Source organism: Schistocerca piceifrons, chromosome 5, assembly GCF_021461385.2.
Source record: "Schistocerca piceifrons isolate TAMUIC-IGC-003096 chromosome 5, iqSchPice1.1, whole genome shotgun sequence".
Taxonomy (NCBI): Eukaryota; Metazoa; Arthropoda; class Insecta; order Orthoptera; family Acrididae; genus Schistocerca; species Schistocerca piceifrons.
In genome coordinates this window covers 25,581,742-25,603,305 of record NC_060142.1, presented here as the reverse complement: position 1 = coordinate 25,603,305, position 21,564 = coordinate 25,581,742, and the positions used below count along the sequence as shown (strand labels likewise).

At 41.4% G+C, this 21,564-nt stretch overlaps 1 protein-coding gene across 1 annotated transcript in view; it reads left to right on the top strand.

The window, feature by feature from the left end:
- The window catches only part of LOC124798499 (U11/U12 small nuclear ribonucleoprotein 25 kDa protein-like), a 53,771-nt gene extending 35,277 nt beyond the window's left edge, over positions 1-18,494 (top strand). Inside the window, exon 2 of the mRNA XM_047261937.1 lies at positions 18,094-18,494. Within this exon, the coding sequence (XP_047117893.1) occupies positions 18,094-18,339 (246 nt within the window). The 3' untranslated portion in view covers positions 18,340-18,494. The remainder of the gene's footprint in view (positions 1-18,093) is intronic.
- Positions 18,495-21,564: the final 3,070 nt, after the last annotated feature.

Below are 21,564 nucleotides of genomic sequence, written 5' to 3'. Positions count from 1 at the left end.
GGAATATATTGAGAGGCCAATGTCAAAATACCCAGGCTCATGAACAGGGTTCGACAAGAGGTTCATGAACTTACACCAGTTATTGCCCGAACTGCCCGTTTCTGAGCCAAAAATATCTGTTTAGATTAACCACAAAATATAATACCATACGACATAAGCGAATGGAAATAAGAAAAGTAGACTAATTTTCGTGTCGAATGATCAGTCACTTCAGATACCATTCGAATAGTAAAAATGGCAGCATTAAGTCTTTGAACAAGATCCTGAACAGCTTACTATTTATCTGAACACCTAGAAATTTCAACTGTTCAGTTTCACTAGTCATATGCCCGTTCCGGGAAATTAAAACGTCAGGTTTTGTTAAATTGCGTGTTAGAAACTGTAAAAAACTGAGTCTTACTGTGATTTAGTGTTAGTTTATTTTCTACAAGCCATGAACATATGTCATGAACTGCACTATTTGAAACTGAGCCAATGTTGTTCACAACATCCTTTACTACCAAGCTAGTGTCATCAGCAAACACAAATATTTTAGAGTTACTAGTAATACTAGAGGGCATATCATTTATATAAATAAGGAAAAGGAGTGGTCCCAACACTGATCCCTGGGGCACTCCCCCCCACCCCCCCCCCCCACCCCCCCACCCCACCCCCCGCCCATCCCCCACTTGACCGTACCTCACTCAGACCCCACATGACAGCCATTCTCAACATTGTGAATAATGACCTTTTGCTGTCTGTTGCTAAATGAAGAGTTGAACCCATTGTGAGCTGCTCCCCGTATTCTGTAATGGTCCAACTTCTGGAGCAATATTTTGTGATCAACACAATCAAATGCCTTAGTTAAATCAAAAAAATATGCCTAGCATTCACAACCTTTTGTTTAACCCATCCAGTACCTCACAGAGAAAAGAGAAGATAGCATTTTCAGTTGTTAAACGACTTTTAAAGCCGAACTGTACATTTGATAGCAAATCATGTGATATAAAATGATCAATTATCCTTACATATGCAGCCTTTTCAATAACTTTAGCAAACACTGATGGCATAGAAATAGGTCTAAAATTATCTACATTATCCTTTTTTCCCTTATTATGAAGCCGCTTTACTACTGAGTACTTGAATCATTCAGGAAACTGACCATTCGTAAAGGAAAAATTACAAATATGGCTAAATACAGGGCTAACGTGTGTAGCACAGTAATTTAATATTCTGCTAGGCACTCTATCATAAACCATGAGAGTTCTGAGTGTTCAGTGATTTAATTATTGGCTCGATCCCTCTTGTCTGTATCACAGAGGAGTATCTCAGACATCAATCTTGGAAAGGCATTTGCCAAGAAAGTTATGATTCCCTGTAGAAACTTATCCATTGGTCCTTGCAGAGCACCTCACAACACACTTCGTAACGGCATTGACACCCTCTTCCTATCCTATTACCTTTCTCTGGCAGAAGCAGTGTGTTGAACAGACCCCCCCCCCCCCGTTTCATCCTGCACCACACTGAGCCCTATAATGAACACTAAATGGGAATTCTTGCAGGTTCTTACCTCTTGATGAGACATGGCCTCAGGCCCGGATTCCATGCACAACCAGATGATCCAACACTTGGACGTTCCGCAGAGGCATCATCTCCTCAGGGTCTTCAACTGCATTTGGCTCATGGGTCCTTCTCTGTCACAATGGCGAGACAGTATAGCTATCCCCATCCTGAAGCCCAACGAATGTATTTTGTAAACTGCTCGAGAGTTTGGTCAGCTTCAGATTATGTTGGGTACTTGAATCTCGAGGCCTTTTGTCCCCGTATCAGTGTGGCTTCTGGGCAGCACGATCTCCAACTGACCATTTGCTCCAATTGGAAACAGCCACACAACAGGCTTTTACTCACCAGGCACCTTGTCGCAGTCTTCTTTGACCTACATAAGGCATATGACATGGCTTGGTGCCATCACATTTTAGTTACCCTCCATTACTGAGGTTTCTGTGGTCCCCTTCAGATTTTTATCTGCGAGTTATTTATCTCACTTTCTCTTCTGGGTTCGAGTTGGCACTTCACTCAGCACCCCTCAGATTCAGGAGAAAGGTATCCCACAGGGTTCTGTGCTAAGTGTCATCCCCTTCCTCATTGCCATCAATGGGCTTGTGACCTCTGTTGGGCCTCTGGTTACCCTGATATTGTATGTGGATCTTTTTGCATCTGGTGCAGCTCCCACTTGGTAGCACCTGCTGAGCATCGGCTCCAAGGCGCCACCCAATGGGCCCCTGCATGGGCCACCTCCCATGGCTTCCAGTTTTCTCCCACAAAATGCAGATTATACATTTTTATCATCGACCCACAGTACACCCCTATCCAGAACTTTATTTAGGTGACCAGCTCCTCGATGTCGTATTACAGTCCCGTTTTTTGGGCCTCTTTTTTCGTAATAAGCTGACGTAGCTGCCCCACATTCACCACCTAAAGACTACATGTATGCAGAAGCTTAATGCTCTCTGCTTCCTGGCCCACACATCTTGAGGTGCAAACCTTACCACTCTTATCCATCTCTACCATGCTCTGGTCTTGTCCAGACTAGATCACGGTAGTCAGTTTTGTGGCTCAGTAGCTCCTTCCACTTTGAAACTGCTTGACCCTGTTCACCATTGTGGGGTGCATCTGGCTATTTGGTGCCTTTCACACTAGTCTCATTGATAGTCTCCTCACAGAAGCAAGGATTCCACCATTTACACATACGACAGAGCCAACTCCTGATTTCGTATGCAATTGCTATTCGCCAATTCCCTGACCATCCCGTGTAAAGTGTGCGCTGTGCCAATGAGGGATGTCTCCCTCCTGACACCTGCACATGGGTGGGATTGCCACTTGGCATGTGTCTCACTTCCCCCCGTCGGGATCTCCGTCTCCACTTACTGGAATGCACCCCGTGTCTTTCCTCCCATCCCCCCCTCCCCCCTCCACCCCTTGTATGGTGCCTAGACCATGGACTAGGACCGATCTATTCATGGGTCCTAAGATCTCTGTTGCCCCTATGGTTTTTTGGCATCTTGTAAATGCAATCCTTGCAGAGTTCCAGGTTGCCACCATCTTTTACACTGATGGGATACGCTTTCGTATCTCCTACTGGCTTAGAACAAAATTTATTGCTGGGATTGTGTAGTGTGTTAATAGCAGAGCTTCTAGCCATTCATGGGGCTATCCTGTTTGTTTCTCAGGCCTCCCTCCACAGTGTTTTAATTTGTTCCGACTCAGTGAGCAGCCTGCGTGCTATTGACCAGTGTTACTCTCGCCACCCTTTGGTATCTGCTATCCATGACCTCCTCTCTGCACTTGGCTGTGCCGGGTCCCAAGTCGTGTGGGTATCCCAGGGAATGAACTGGCTGACAATTTGGCTAGAGAAGCAGATACCCCCATTTCCTTTCATGATTCCAGCTGTGGATATGCAAATCTACGTCAGATCTCTCTTTGCCCAAAAAAGGAATGACATATGGTGTGCTTCTGCTCATAGTGATAAACTGTGCACAATGAAGGAGTCTACTGCAGTTTAGCGCTCTTCCTTCCACTCCTTTTGGAAGGAGTCCACTTGTTTTATGCTGCCTATGCGTTGGTCATACCATGCTCACCTATTGTTTCCTCCTATCTAATGATCTACTCCCACAATATGGTTGTGGAGCCAGACTGACGGTACCCCACATATTGGTGAAGTGTCCGCTTTGTGCTTAGTATAGTCCTCCTGATTCCTTAAATTTAATATTAGCAGACAATTCATGGATGGTTGAACTGTTTCTCAGTTTCCTCCTTGAAAGTGGTTTTTATTTTCAGATATAAGTTTCTTCTTTAGTCTTGAAGCAGGGACCTCTTATCCAGTCTTATTGGTCTGGGACTCCATGACCACTCCCCCATGGAAAGATCGTCTTTTGTTTTTCAGTTTTTAGATTTGGTCTCACCTTTCATGCCTTTTGCTGTGTGTTTAATGATCATTATTTTATAATTTGACTCCCCTGATTGGATCCGTACACTTTTAGTGGACCCTCTTTCTTCTGCGACTAACTTCAGAATCGAGAGACTGATGACCTCGCCGTTTGTTCCCATAACTCCTCTCAATTAATCAATCAATCAGTTAGAATGTCAGTGGTATTTGTTGCAGGATTCTAACATGAGTTGTTTACGAGATATCGTATTTTCAAACATTTTTGCACCAATACTTGTTTGTGCCACTCAACCTCCATAGTCACTAGACACGATGTTGTTGTGTCCGCTTACAGTGCGTATGTACATTCTTTGAGTACATTGCGACTTGCTAGTCACTTAGTGTCTGACAGTCCAAGCAGTAGGTTGTGAATAGATGATGGGATTTACGCAAGCAAAAAAAGGCCAACATGCTCATTGTGTATGGAGAGTATAGGAAGAATGCAGTTCATTATTGTTCAGTGTATGCTGCAAAATATCCCAGTAGTCGCTAACCATCTCAGCATTTATTTATTAACCTAGACAACATAACAGAAGGAAACAAGTGACAGCAGAAGAGGGTGAAATTAATATTCTTGCTACTGTTGAAATTTATCCACATGTTAGCTCCCACGCAATTGCATGAGAAGGAAGTGGCATGCATCAGGTAAGTGTCCTTCGCGTACTCCATCAACATAGGTTTCATTCATACCCCATCTTTCTTCATCGAGAGCTGCATGGAAACAATTATTAGATTGTGTTAACTTCAGTACACGAGCATTAAGGAGAGATGTAACGGAAAAGTAAACATTGATTTAAAAAATCGTTACAGCCGTATTTGTTAATGTACACATCTAAAATTTTGCATGTGTAAAGCAAATGAGCTGTGTTTTAACAGAAAAATATAATAAAATATGAAGGATTAATGTTTTGCCAGAAATTTGAATTTTTAATTAATTAATTTAGTTATTTTTTTAATAAAAAACCATAAAACAAGTTCTAATCATTCAATCACTCTGAAAATTTTATTGTATTGTCCTGAGAAGGTTATAAGACAGTTTGTGGTACAAATTTTATTGTTAAGAGTTTTTAATTTTGCACATCCAAAATTAACTTTTTTTCCTACATACAATCATCTAAAAATCTGAATATAATTGCAGGATCTTGTATTTTTTATTTCCAGGGAGACATCAACACGTTGTGGACTGTTCTGAAAATTTCATAGCATTACTGCATAATCTTTTTGAGAAAAGGCTTATAATAACGTAAAAAAAAAAAAAAAAAAAAATGTAAAACAGAGAAAGTGAGGTTCAAAGATTTTCTTCTCATACTTCTACGTGTAATAAGCGTACCTCAATTTTAAAATCCTCCATCCTGATACTCCTCATAATCTAGGTTTCTCTTCTCTCCTCTTCGAATCTGACTGGCCTGTATTTGCAGGAACACCAATCATCTTTCGGACACAGATTGTGCATTGGTGTATGGTCAGTGGATAGTTTGTGGAAAAAATTGCCCACACAGTATGCTTAATTGCTTCTAAATTGTATGTTTTTTCCTGATAGGTCTCCCATAAAGTAACTAAAGAGAACCAATTTCTTTCAGAGTAAGCCTGCCTTTTCCTCCTAATGGTTTTCCATCGTCAAGAACTTCACCTTTCTTCTCTTTCAGCAAGCAACAAAGCCTACCACCAAGTTTCTTTTGGATGTGACCAACACATTCAAACTTTTCTATTGTTTTATTGTATGGATTTTTATGTGTTACATATTTGAACCAAGGTATTTGGTATATCTAACACCATACTGGACCTCAGATCTGGAGAACATCCTCACAACTGCAGCATACTCCAGGCCCCAACTTGAGCCACTATAATTTTTAGAGCATGCTACTGCATGTTTTTCTTGCCACAGTTTCTCACTGTCTTCATTGTTGGACAGTTTCTTTGTTGCACACAGGTTTCAGTATTTAGACATAATTTGTACATCTAAAACTGTTTACCTGAGTCAATACCAATAACAGATGCAACTGATGTGTGACCCCTTTTCATTCAGGTTCCATCTACAGACACACATAGGTCAGTAACATTTGTTGGAGATTCACTGTCATGAATATCTGCCCCAGGATCTATTTCTTTTTGGTTTATTTCCACCAATTCCTCCACTGCTTTCTTCATTGAAACTTTGCCAGTATCGCATGCAGCATCGGACATTTCTTTATTTATTTTTTCAAACTTTGCACAAGGTGGAGGCATGTTCCAAAAATCATGCAATAAATTCCCTCCTTGCCTGCTCTGTCTGAGGCATCTCGAAGCCTCTCCCTCTCTCTCTCTCTCTCTCTCTCTCTCTCTCTCTCTCTCTCTCTCTCTCTCTCTCGCTCTCTCTTTTCAAGCATTAATCCCCACTTGTTGGCTGTACCAGTGGAGACGGGCTTCCCTCACTTTGTCGGTGATCGGTGCGACACCATACCTTTGCTGGATGTCTGTATTTTTTAGGTGGTCACATCTTGTCAGCACCATGGACCATCGAAGCATATTCATCTCCACGGTGTGTAACATTTGGTCCTGGTGTTTCATCATAGAGCGACACTCAGTCTCATACATTGCTGCTGGGCATACCATGGTCTTATATACTTTTGTCTTTAGATACTGAGGCATCTTTTTATCACAGAGGACTCCAGTGACCTGTCTCCACTTGAGCCAAGCTGCATTCACCCTCATTCGAATATCAACAGCTGTGTCGCAGTCTGAGGTGACGACAGACCCTGGGTACTTAAAATGCATGTCTTCTGCAGGTCTTCTTCGCCGATACTTATGGTGCCTCTGGTTTGGGAGCCGCATTCTAGGTACTCTGTCTTCTGGACTTCGAGGTGCAGTCCATTTTCAGCCAGTCTGTCTTTCCACGTTTGAACCTGGTGCTTTGTCGGCTAGTACCAAATCATCTGCATAAAGAAGGGTCCAGGGTTGTGAAATCTGTATGTCAGCTGTTGCCATGTCTATGCACAGATTGATAGCAATGGTGAAAGGGCAGAACCCCGATGAACACTCACAGTGATACCGAAGAGCAGAGAAATACCAGCAGTACTCCGAACAACAGTAGTGGAATTATGGTACAAAAGTTGCACCCAGCTTACATAATGTTAGAGCATATGCTAACGTAAAATTTCTTTCATAAGTACCAGTGTCAGTTTTCTTGGATGAGAAAAATGAAAATTAATAGCCACACGGATTACAAATTTATTTAAAATCACAAGCTCTTTCCACTCTTTGTTTTTCAACAACAATCATACATACCGTTTTTTTTTTTACAGCTACCACGTAAACATGAAAACTTACTAGCCTGGCAGAGAAGCTCTAAATAAGTCTAAATCCAGTGTAATCCATATCAACATTATTCACGCACCTGTACAATTCTCCTGTCCCAAGTTTCGATGCTAAAGCTGAGAGCTTATGTTCTTCATTTCGAGCTGCTTCCTCTTTTTGGTTGGTAAACAGATTTCCATGAAACCTCAGTTTCCTAAACACAGTCTTTCCACCACCCATTATGCATAAATCTTGACTTCCACATAAAGGTTTGCGAATTCAACCATCCACCTACTAATATGGGTTAGTATTGTCAAAATGTAAATAAACCACATGCAAGGAAGTTTTCAGCCAGAGATACAGATGTCAGGCAGAGATATCGAAAGACAATAACATTCATACTGACAAAAATTCCACTGAAGCAAGCAGTTTCCCAAATGTTAGAAAAGGTGGGTGCAGAGGCATTTCTAAAGCTGCTATCATGATAAAATTCACACAAGGCATAGATTAAACTGTGTAGATCAAGAAAATAATATTTTTTAAAAAATCGATTTTTTGGACCAAAATCCATTACACCCCCCTTAAGGCAGGATCCAGAACTGTTGGTTCTGTCAGGTGGAACATCTGTATCCATGGAGTGTAAACGTGTGGTGCAGAATAGTGAACCATCGGCTCATAGGGCCATTTCTCATAGGCTGAATACTGAATGTGTACAAGTATTGTAGCCTCCTAACAGACCATCTTCTTCAGGTGCTAGTAGGTATCCCTCTGCAGACTAGAAGAACCTGTGGTACCAACATTATGGCTAGCCAGCCGTAGTGCATGTATACTATAGAATGTCTTCACCAGTTGTTTCCAAATCATCGGATTGAACACAAAGGACCTTTACCTTGGCCGCCCTGTTTCGCCAGTTTTATGCCTGTAGACTTTTTCTCTGGGTAAAGCTGAAAGACACCGTCTACAAGGACATACCAACTACATCTGATGTTGTGCAACGAAGTATTACTGCACCCTGCTCAGACATCTCCGTTGAAATGCTAGCACATGTGCAGCATTGTTCCATATGAGACAAAGCATGCATTGCCACTGCCAGTTTTGAACACAACCTGTTGATGGTCAATTGTCTCCTTCCTGGTCAGAATCCTCATAACTAGTGTATGCGGTTTTGTTCTTCTTTAGTGTGTGCCACTTTAGGTATTGTACAAGTGTCTGTGTGGGAACTTGTCAAAATACAGTATTTCGTAAATGATTCACACTAGAATCCTGTGACAAAAATCATTGATTTAATTTACTCTACTTTATAGTGTTAATGTCATTTAAAAATGTATGTTTGCTGCACAAACAAATACACTTTCTGAGTATCATTACAATCTTCTGATTGTCTAACGGTATGAGCCCCTGACTACTATCCCATTTTGTAAAAACTGTACATCAATGGAACTTTCCATTTCCACAATATTTGCTATGCAAGTTTTAGGCAATTGACTGTGTATACAGAATGTAAATGGTGCTACGCTGACCTACTCAATGTGTCACCTTGATGTTCTAATTGTTAACACCCATGCTAGTAGCCAAGCATTTTAATATACCACTTCTGGGACCTCGGGAGGCAAGTCCGACTGGATCAAATCCACTCAGTGCATTGATGACAAGGGCTGTGAGCGGACCTGCCCAGATTTGCTATTTTTGGTTGATTTCCCACATCCCACAAGTTATACACTAAGCTGGTACCCACGTTCTGCGTCATTGACACTCTTTGCAAATATTTATGAAAAATTCTCACAGCTGAATGTAGAGACAGCCTTCACTGTGTTTAATTTTAATAGCGGTCAGAGTAAAGTTGGTGCATCTGAAATGTTCCTGTTGTTCAGGTGTTAACACCACCAGTATGTGCCTTGGGGGAGGGAGGCCGGGCTATACCTGAGTACGGAATACTTTTAGTATTTTGGAAGACAAATGGCAACTTGTAAGTAGACATAAAAAATTTCTTGTTCCAACCTGTAGCGGTTCAACCTGCTATTATTTTTTGTTTGTCGTCCTCGGTTTCGACATACTGCGTTGCACTGGCTGAAAAAGTTTGTAAGTGGGACACTGACTACTGTAAATGATGTAGCTGACAAATGCACAGTTGCATTTCACTGTCTTGTAATTTACATTCACAACAACCTCTTCACCCAATAATACACAGTTACACATGGCCAGTGCACTATTGTTCTTACTTCCTATAAGCCTCATTAATAGTTAGCAGGCGAACAATCCACGTACTGCTACAATAGTTTAGTGTTGAACATCTGCGAGCAGTAAAAGCCTAACCACAAAGTTCACAGTTCTTGAAGAATAGAAAGGTACGTATGGAGCAGACACTGTCTCTGTTTTAACACATGGCCTAATTGTTTAACACTTATTTCACAGTTAATTTGAAGCATTGTTGTTGTTATAACCAGCACAGGTTACGCGTCTGAAAATTGGCCGTGGACTATTGTCTCGTGACAAAAAATGGGTCCCTTATATTTCCTCACAATAACAGGTGCTGAAACTACATATTGTTCGAAGTTTAATTTACAGTAATTACAATTAAAACAACTCATTAAATTAACTGAATACATTGAAAACTTCGTTCTTTTTAACAGTTTCTTCTACTACAAGATTTAGGCTGAATTATTTGTTTAAATGATGAAATTAACATATAGTTATGTAAACAATACTTTTGACAAAACTGTTAATTACTTTGGAATTAATGAAGGGCTGGTTTTGATAACATGTTTCCGACTAGAGCCAAATAGATACTTTAAGATTAGCATTTTGTCTTCCAGATGTGTATAATTAGAATTTGTTTATATGTCAACAATAGAATTTAAGTTATGAAATAATTACTGATTTCACCCTATAGCAAAAGATAAATTAGATAATCAATTATATACCTAAAACTAAGCACAAAATTAGATCTGGTGTTATATTCTTTAAAGCTAAGGGCCAGTCTTTCTCTCTTATGAAAATATGGGATATATTCACGTATGTTAATGCTAATTAGTTAAAAGTGGAAAAACGAATTTAAAGATGCGGATGGCAAAACGAGAGGGGAATTAAAATTATTCCAGCTTGCTTTGTCGCAAACCCTGTTAAAAACTTACGTAATATTGACTTATACAAGGGTCACCAAAAAGACCAGAATTATTTTTTAAAAGCTATATATTTTGAAATTGTTACTTAACAATCTTATCCCCTTCAAAATATTCTCTGTTACGACCAATACATTTGTCCCGCTAGTGCTTCCACTGTTCAAAACATGTTTTATAGCCATCATTAGAAATGGCTGACAGCTCCTCTTTGTTTTTTTTTTCCCTTGACTTCTTCAATGTTGTCAAATCGGTGTCCTTTCATATCATTTTCCATGTGTAGAAATAAGAAAAAGCTGCATGTAGCCAGGTCAGGAGAGTAAGATGCGAGGGGCAGCAGAAACATGCCATTTTTAGCCAAAAAACTGTCTAACAGAGATGGCTGTGTGTGTAGTTGTGGAAGAACCAGTCTCCTATCTGCCACAAATTTGCTGAACCAAGCTCCAAGATAACCCACTAATCTCTGACAGTTGATCAAATGTCTCGATTAATAAACATAATCCGAGCTATTGTGATGTGGTCGAAGGCATTTCAATTTAAAACCCAAGATTTCATCCCCATCTGCGGAGGACAATTTCAATGGGGGCGTGGCTTTGTTGCATGTCCAATTCACACCCTGGTTCGCTACTGACCACAGCAAAATTCCACTTCCCCGAGCTGCTGCGCGAGCACAGTTGGCCATTGTCGACTGTTTTTCATCTGCTGTTACTATCATCCCTTGGTGGAAAACTGGTACACATCTTCTTCAGCAGCGGAATCCAAATTTAGTTTAAAATGTCTGTCAGTGCTCTGTGAAAATCTCTTGAACTTTTTCAATATTTTCGTTGATTCGAGCAGTTGATTGAAGTCCAGAACAAGGTTTGTCATAAATCGACATGTTGCCATTTTTAAATTGAGCAGACAACTCGTACACTTTAGTTTTTCCCATAGTGTCATCTGTATAAGTTGATTCAACATTAAAACAGTTTCAGCAGCATTTTTACTGAGTTAAAAACAATATTTCACAGCTGCACGTTGTTCACAACTTGCCACCATAAAAAACAAAACAAGAACAAAACAAACACTTCAGATGAACAGAACAAACCAGGTTGACAACACAGGTGGCACTGAACTGCCAATGAGTTGCACTATACATGCCTAGTGGCAGAAATGCATGTTGCAAAAGCTCTGCCGGCAATGTTATTCTGATTATTTTTTTTTTTTTTGGTAGCCCCTCCTAAATTATTTTTGTGAAACAAAAACACCTGACTATGCTGTGAGCTGAGTTGGTGACACTTTGCACTCAGCTCCAGGCTTTGTTGGCTTTGGGTATACAGCTTGAGTTTGCAATGGATGGACATCACTGATGTGGACCGGCCACGGGTATCCAACAGACATCCAGCATGACCCATGGGTCCACCAATTGGCTCGGACTGGACGCCAGTTCAGTTACTGCATTGAGGTTGATCTGTCACCCATGGTCGAGTTGGACGTTGCCTTGGGGTGTGCAAGGCTGCAAAAGACCACCAGGGAAGGGGGGGGGGGGGGGGGGCAGGTTCCAGTTACTGTCTGTGGCCATGAAAAGCACAGGTGGCAGCCAACTGCAATTGGTGGGTCACATTGATACCAATGATGTTTGTCACTCTGGATTGAAAGAGATTCTCTCTGATTTCAAGCAGCTATCTTAAGTGTTAAAGGCTGCTAGTCTTGTAAATAGTCTTCACGGGTTTGCCACCGGATCACGTTGTGCAAATTCCACAATATTTCTTCGGAGCAACTGTCTGACATCTTCAGGTGGTTCAGACTTGCTGGTGGCTAGGTATGACTGACGGTATCCGCATGTCGACGCCCAGTTTCTAGAACACGTGCATAAAGAATGTGCAGCTGCGGAAATCGCTCATGCGCAATGATTTGCAATATTCAAACTCCCTCTGCCGAAAATTGCAGAGCGGCTCTTCCACGCATGCGCTGTATGCTGTGTTTGTCAACAGTGTGGCCAGATGTTACTCACCAACAGCTGTACTAGGCCAGTGTTATGATGGGCCTATTATCGAAGAATCTTGATTTTCGCGTCGTGATTTAATAGCAGCCAATGCAGGCTTCCAGGCTGTGCTCAGTTGAAATCCCGTATCCTTGTTGAAGAGATTATTGGCTGTACAGATATGTATAGTTTCCTTAATGACACAATCCCAGAAAGTTGATGCAGGGGATAAAACTTGTATCTTTTTATAAATCATACGATGTCCTGTATTCAGGCAGTGTTTCACAATTGCTGACTATTCCAGTTGACGAAGATGTGTATGACGCTGATGTTCATCACAGCATTCTTGCACTGTGCAGCATGTCTGGCCTATATACGCTGCCACACATTGACAAGGAATCTTGTACACACCACATTTCCTCAGGCCAAGGGCATCCTTAACTGAGCCCAACAGGTTTTTCAGTTTTGCAGATGGTTGAAACACACACTTAATTCCATATGTTCCGAGGACTCTTCCGGTTCTTGACATGGCACCAAAATACGGCATAAAGGCCAAAGTGGTGGGTGTCTTCGTATCTTCATTCTGCTCCATAGATTGAACTCACCTGGGCCTGAATGCATTACGTATCTGTTTCTCAGAATAACTGTTTTGTCGGAACGCTGTCTTCAAATGTTGTATTTCACTCGACAGGCTCTCAGGATCAGATACCACATGTGCTCTATGAACTAACATATGTAATGCACTACCGCATTGTGCAGGATTATGGCAGCTTATGGCCTGCAGATATAGATCTGTATGTGTTGGCTTGTGGTAGATGCTTTGTCCCAAGGTTCCATCTGATTTCCTTCATACCAAGACTTCCATTGCAAAATTTATATTCAGATGGAGCAAATTCAGATGCTGAAGAAACGTAGGTAGAGTATTCCTTGCCAGTGTGGGGCAGCGTATATAGGACAGACATGCCGTGCAGTACAAGAATGCTGCGATGAACATCAGCATCATACATGCCTTCGTCAACCAGAAAATTCGGCAATTGTCGAACACTGCCTGAAAACAAGACGTCGTATTATTTATGAAAACACAGAAGTTTTATCCCCGGCATCATCTTTCTGCGATTGCGTCATTAAGGAAGCAATACATATCCATACAGCCGATAATCTCATCAACAATGATACAGGATTTCAACGGCGCTATTAAATCACGATGTGAAAATCAAGATTCTTTGATAACAAACTTGTCGTAACACTGTCCTAGTACGGCTGTTGGTGAGTAAAGTCTGGCCGCAGTGTTGACAAACACAGCGTACAGCGCACTTGCGTGAGAGCCGCTCTGTGATTTTTGGCAGAGGGAGTTTGAATATGGCAAATCATTGTGCATGCGCGATTTCCGCGGTTATGCATTCTTCGCGTGCGTGTTCTAGAAACAGGGCATCGACGTGCGGATACCATCTGTCGTACCTAGCCACCAGCAAGGTTGAACGACCTGAAAGTGTCGGTCAGTTGCTCCGAAGAAATGTTGTGGAATTTGCACAACGTGATCCAGCGGAAAACCCGTGAAGACTATTTACAACACATCTGCCAGGAAAGCTTGAAGAGTCACACTGCTAGTCTTGCTTGTGAGATGAAGGTACAGCTCACCATTTGCAGCATAGCCGATAGGACTGATTGCAGACGTCTTGTATAGATCCACGTAGAGGGTCTAAATCAGAGCTTCAGAAGGTCCTGCGACCAGTTTTCTTGACTTGCATCGTAGGGTGGTGGGTAATAAAGAACCTGCTAGATGTGGATAGTTATTGTCCTATCAGCTTCACCAACGTTCTGTCGAACCAGCTCGAACATATGGTGAGCCGGCAGTTGTGTTGGCTCCTTGAATCTTGGAGCCTTCTGGCGGTTTTCATCAAGGGCACTCAATTGCCAACAACTTGGTCCACCTGCAGTCTGCCATTCGATTGGCCTTTCCCTGGTGACAACACCTTATTGCCGTCTTTTTTGACCTCACAAAGGCCTATGATACCACTTGGCGACACCACATCCTCGCTACTCTGCACAAGTGGGGTCTCTGGGGGCCCACTCCTGATTTTTATACGGAACTTCTTGTCACTTCACACTTTCAGAGTTCAGTTCAGTGCTTCCCGCAGTTCGCCCATATCCATGAGAGCGGGGTCCCGCAGAGGTCTGTCCTGAGTGTCCCACTCTTTTTAATAGCTGTTAATGGTCTCACACTAACAATAGGGTCCCTCCTATATGCTGACGATTTTTGTATTTCCTCTTGCTTCTCTTCTATTGGTGTGGCTGAAGGTTGTCTGCAGGGAGTCATGCGAAAGGCACAGTCAGGGGCCCCTCACTCATGGATTTCAGTTTTCAATGGCAAAGACTTGCGTTGTGCACTTCTGATGTTGTCATACTGTCCAGCCCCCATCTGGAACTTTACCTCGATGACCAACTACTTAATACAGTGGAGACTTACCGCTTTTTGGGGCTGGTCCTTGACACCTGCTTAACTTGGCTTCCCCATCTTCATCAGTGCATACAGAATCGTAATATTATTTAATGCCTGAGCCACGCCGACGGGGGTGCTGATTGCCTTACACTGCTGCAGCTGTACAAAACGCTCATGCAGTCCCGTCTGGACTATGGGAGCATGTTGTATGGTTCAGCATCATCCTCTGCATTGCAGCTGCTGGACCCTATCCACCGCAGTGGAGTTCGACTTGCGACTAGAACTTTCCAAATGAGCCCAGTGAATAGCCTCCTCGTGGAAGCTGCCATTCCTTCATTGCAGCTCAGGCGGCAACTACTGCTTGCGAATTATACCGCCCACATTCATAGTTTGTCTCACCATCCAAACTACCGTCTTCTTTTCCCTAAGACGACAATCCACTTCCTGCAACAGTGGCGCAGAACAGGGATTCCAATTGCAGTCAGTGTCCAGTTGCTTCTTATTGAACTCGACACTTCCTTCTATCATCTGTCCTGTGGGTCCATTTATGTACACCTCCATGGTCCATGCCTTGGCCATAGCTTTGTCTGGACCTGTTGCACAGCCCAAAAGGCTCAGTTCCACCTGAGGCCCTCCACCAGCAATTTTTCTCTATTTTCAGCAATTTCCAGAGCTCATAAATAATCTACACCAATGGATCACTGTTCGAAATGAGCTAGCAATTGCAAATACCTGTAGGCTTTAGTTGCACAATTTATTGGTGACGTGAAAATTTGTGCCGGACTGGGGCTTGAACACAGAGTTCCTGCTTTGGGAGCAGTTGCCTTAACCACTTGTCATGCCTCCCGGACTGACACAAACCTGCAACATGTCACCGTGTGTCCACATCCTGCACTCGCACAGTTCCCTGTACAGCAGCAACTGTGTGAGTTTAGGATGTGGGCCACTGTGACGTATTGGAGGTTTGGTTAGTCCAGGTGGTGTGCTCAGGCAGCTGAAGTGGTTAAGGCAACCATTCATGTGAAGCGGGAAATCCGGGTTCGAGTCCTGGTCTGAAGTGTATTTTCATGTATCACCAGTATATTGTGTGAAGTCTAATTGTATTCGTAACTCTGAATACATTTCTTCCCTTCCAACTGCTGACTAGTAGGCAAAATCTACCTTAAATTGTTTTGCATCTGTATTGTAATTCTGCAATTTGCTCTTCTCCTGAAACTGGTTGTAATTTCACTCACAAATATTTTCACCCAGTTTGCTGGCCAGGAATGAGTGAGGGAGGGGTGCCAGGTGTATGGGCTAGGCATGTGATGCATGGTGCCAGAGCTGGTGGGGAGTGGCACACGATGTAGGTGATTTGGAGAGGCATGATAGGAGACAGGAAGGGGGAACTGTAGCATGGAAGATGTGGTTACAGTGGGTTTACAGAGATTAGGGTCAGCAGGGTTATGGCAGCAACACATTCATGTGGCATAATCTTCTTGGGCAAAACAACTACAGGGAAAAAAGTTCTACAGTACGTGCAGTTACAATATAATGCAAAGTCAATAACCAACATTTGTAGAAGCTTCTTCAGAGATCTAGACGTTGGTACCCTCATGTACCAATGCATTTACATGCTGTGATATTTGTAATTAATAATAAATATTAATAAGAATTTGGAACAAACTGTGCAATTTATAAACACAACACGTGAAAATAATGTCTGTGTAGACTCTGTCTCTGACTAGGATTCACACTGGAGTATTCCTTTCTGGTGCAAAGTGTTAAACTGGCTGCCTGAAGACACCGGACAGGAAGCTGGAAATCCCAGTTATTAGGAGGGGGGGGGGGGGGGGGAGATAAAGAAGCTTAGGAAAAATTGCAAAACTGCTTAGCCATTCCTAAAATTATCAGTATATTTGGATTCGGAGATGTACATCCAGTTTTGTGGGTGTACTTTATAAAAGCAGTCTGTGGTGGCCGCTACTGTGTGGTAATGTATACCTTGGCTCGTTCATACCCCCAATGTGTCTCCTTTGTGTTGGGATTTACGGGGAAGATGTGGAAATCAGTGATATGAAAAGCTCTTAGCAAAGTTTATTTAGGTTTTTTCAGTTTCTGTGCTGCTATATTTTGAACTTGAAGTTAGACAAAATTCTGGACTGATATGATACGTAGCAGAATTGTGAAGGCTATTTTCATTAAGCAGTAGATGATATACACATTTTAATTACTGATTTGGGGTTTCTTGATTGGTGTATTTCTATTATCGTGGTTAAAGTCTTAAAATAATCACCACACTTTTTTATTTCTGACACAAATTTCTGAAAGCATATGTAACATCATCAACTAACATTTTGTGTAATCTTTATGATTTATGTCTGCCTCAATGTCTCAGAGTTATTCAGATATACTTTCTGAATGCATTTTGTTATTTCAAATGGCAAATGTTGATAAAGAAAAACTACTCACCAAATGGAAGCAGTAAGTTGGTAGAGCAACAGTCAATATGGATAAATGGGCATAGATGGAAAGTAAATACTTGCAACTGTTGCCAGACTTGTTCTGCAGCACTTCAGTTGTGAACTGGTGCCTGTAAAATCATGCACTGTTGCAGATGTGGGTCACTGGACTCATGCAGGAGGATGGGAGCTCTAATTTCCATCTGACAGGACAGGTGGATGTTTTACAATTAAGGTTTTAAGTTATTTTCTTAAAATGCCTGACACAAAAGCTGGGACAGTTCCTTTGAAAAGAATGTGGACCCATTCTTCCCAATCTCCATCTCTAATAACCTTGTCACTGATGAGGCATTTTCTGTCGCATATTTGATGGACTTTACCTCTTGCTCAGAACTTTACTGATTGGACCTTAATTGTACCATCCATCTGTCTTGAGTGTACAATAATTTTTCTTTTCTCACTTTTTTTTCTGTACATAGTTTCTCCCTCTCTTTCCTGCTCATGTCAAACTTGACAACCATCCTCTCTATCTCCTCTAAGCTCTTGGCTACTAAATCTCATCTAGTACCAACAACCTTTTTTTTGTCTTGTTGAGTTAGTCTTTTGTTTGTTTGGTAATTGTTCCTTCAGCATTAAACCTTGCCAGGATTTTTTTCCTTTCAACCCTTTCTTGTCTTCTCCAGGAAGAAGGAGCTCATAACTCTTTATAATTTGAAAAAATATGTATTGCTACATTTTCTGCTCCTGTCACTCTTTCTGAGTAGATTTTTCTGTATCAGTTTTCTATTCATGGAAGCCTTAATAGGTATTTTATTTATTTATTTTGTAGAAGATTAGTCTTATCAAAAGTATATTTCTTAATATCTGTTTTAGAACAATGGTTGCTTTTTTCCCTCTAGGTGCCGCAAAGAGGCTCAACTGTTTTGGATTTGAAGAGAGCTTTTCGCCGAAACATGTCATTAAAGCTTGCCCGAGAGAAGATATACACCAAAATCAGTTGGCGCTATGTTTGGAAAAATAATTGGCTGTATTTTGAAGGTCAGAAGCTGAAAAGTGACAGTGATTTGTTGGAAGACTTGGGAATATGGAATAAATGTCATGTTAGTTTTATCAAACGACTAAGGGAAAAGGGGATAAAGAACTGACAGTATTTGCTGATGCAAAATACTTTTATGTATATTTAGATAAGTGATCTCACAGTATAAACATTTTGTCACGTTGTACTATCTTACAACATTTTTTTACGTGTGTTCACTACGTACAAAGATTGTAGTACAATGCAATGTGGTGACAGAAAATAAATTGATCCTTCTTTATAGAAATGTAATGTAATTGGGTTGATAAAACAATCTACTCACCATGAGGTAGCAGGGAGAAGAAACCATCTAAAGATACTGAAATTTGTAAGCTTTTAGAGTCAGTGGCTCCTCCTCCTGGCAGGAGGGCTGAAGAGGAAGGAAGACAAAGACTAGTGCTGGGGACTGCACTGGAAGAGATTTGGAAATCTGAGAGCTTAAAGGTGGAAGACAGGGCAATAAGCAAGACAGAGATCACTAGTAAGACATTGTACAAGGTTAACAAAAATAGAGAGGTAAGTATACAAGGTTAACAAAAATAGAGAGGTAAGTACATTGTATGTGGCAGAGGTGGAAGGTGGGAAAAAACAACAGGTCAGAAAAGAAAAGATGTAGAAATAAAAGGTATAGAAAACTAAAAGAAGAGTAACGAAGGGAATGGTTACTGAGAAGAAATGCTGAGACTGAAGAAATAAAATTAAGCCAGGTGGGTAGTGAGGACAAAGGGCATTTTGTAATGCCAGTTTCCACCTGTGGAGTTCTGAGAAATTAGTGTCTGGGGAAGGAATCCAGATGGCATGTGTAGTGAAAGTGGATGGGATTCAGAATAGGACTGTGCGAAATTTAATTGGGAGAATGTGTTTAGAGACATCAAGAATTTTATCAGGTCAGCCTCATCATGAGTCCACATGGTAAATATGTCATCAGTATATCTAAACCAGACCAGGGGCTGAAATCTTATGGATCCCATGGAAGCTCCCCTCTAAGTGAACCCTGAAAATGCTGGCAGAGGAAGGAGCCACCTGATTCCCATGGCTGTGCCCCTGGTCTGCCCCTCATAGGTAAAGTTGGTAAGTATAAAGTTTATTAAGGTGAGCAGAAAGGACATCAAATGTGTGCTGATTGAGGAATTGTTCAGCAGCAGACCGACCATGTACATGGGGGATGTTGGTATAAGGAGAGGTGACACCAGTGGCAACAAGCAAGGTGTGTGGTAGGAGTGGGATGGGCACTAGATTTCAGACTATCTAGGAATTGGTTGGTATCTTTAATATAGAAGAGAAGTTTATGTACTATACATCTTGAATAATAGCCACTTGGCTGCTCTTGTAAATAATTTAGTTAACGACCAATATTGTAAACTAGAGGCCACTTCATAGGGTTAAAGTAAACAAAGCATTTGCGACAATTGTGGCCAAATTTTAGCTGCATTCTATAATGAGAAATAGAGAAAATTACTTACATGGTGAATTGTAACATTAATGTTGCAATGTGGATGGGACTGAACATTCCTTGTGTATGAATAAGTGCCGCAATTGCCAGATCAATATGTAAGCAGAAAATATGGGTCCACAGTTCCTCAATTGTGCCTGATTTTATTTTATTTTTTTTTTTTTATTTTTTTTTTATTTTTTATTTATTTTTTTTTTTTTTGAAACCATCAAGAAATATCCTCACAACATAATGTGATAAAAGACTGGTAATGGACTAGAACACCCAGTCAAAAATTAAAAACACCTATCATGAATCCATATGGGCAACAGTAGACCAAACATAGATATAGGGGCACAATACATCCAGGGTTAAAAAATTAATGAAAATGTTAGAAGTATCAACAAGAATCCAGATAGTAATAAAAACAATATAAAGATGATAACTCCCAATCAGTTATCATCTTTATATTGTTTTTATTACTAGCTGGGTTCTTGTTGATACTACTAACATTTTCATTAATTTTTTTTTAAACCCTGTATGGGGACCGCCCCATAAGCCATGGACCTTGCCGTTGGTGCGGAGGCTTGCATCCTCAGCAATACAGATTGTCATACCATAGGTGCAATTATAACGGAGGGGTATCTGTTGAGAGCCGAGACAAATGTGTGGTTCCTGAAGAGGGGCAGCAGCCTTTCCAGTAGTTGCAGTGGCAACAGTCTGGATGATTGACTGATCTGGCCTTGTAACACTAACCAAGATGGCCTTGCTGTGCTGGTACTGCGAACAGCTGAAAGCAAGGGGGAACTACAGCCGTAATTTTTCCCGAGGGCATGCAGCTTTACTGTATGGTTAAATGACGATGGCGTCCTCTTGGCTAAAATATTCTGGAGGTAAAATAGTTCCCCATTCAGATCTCTGGGCAGGGACTACCCAAGAGGATGTTGTTACCAGGCGAAAGAAAACTTGCGTTCTACGGATCAGAGTATGGAATGTCAGATCCCTTAATCAGGCAGGTAGGTTAGAAAATTTAAAAAGGGAAATGGATAAGTTAAAGTTAGATATAGTGGGAATTAATGAAGTTCGGTGGCAGGAGGAACAAGACTTTTGGTCAAGTTAATACAGGGTTATAAATACAAAATCAAACAGGAGTAATGCAGGAGTAGGTTTAATAATGAATAAAAAAATAGGAGTGCGGGTAAGCTACTACAAACAGCATAGTGAACGCATTATTGTGGCCAAGATACACATGAAGCCCATGCCTAGTACAGTAGTACAAGTTTATATGCCAACTAGCTCTGCAGATGAAGAAGAAAAGTATGATGAGATAAAATAAATTATTCAGATAGTGAAGGGAGATGAAAATTTAATTGTCATAGGTGACTGGAACTTGATAGTAGGAAAAGGAAGAGAAGGAAACATAGTAGGTGGATACGGAGTGGTATTAAGGAATGAAAGAGGAAGCTGCCTGGTAGAATATTGCACAGAGCATAACGTAATAATAGCTAACACTTGGTTCAAGAAGCATGAAGGAAGGTAGTATACATGGAAGAAGCCTGGAGATACTAGAAGGTATCAGATAGATTATATAATGAAACTTCCTGGCAGATTAAAACTGTGTGCCCAACCGAGACTCGAACTCGGGACCTTTGCCTTTCGCGGGCAAGTGCTCTACCAACTGAGCTACCGAAGCACGACTCACGCCCGGTACTCACAGCTTTACTTCTGCCAGTACCTCGTCTCCTACCTTCCAAACTTTACAGAAGCTCTCCTGCGAAAGGCAAAGGTCCCGAGTTCGAGTCTCGGTCGGGCACACAGTTTTAATCTGCCAGGAAGTTTCATATCAGCGCACACTCCGCTGCA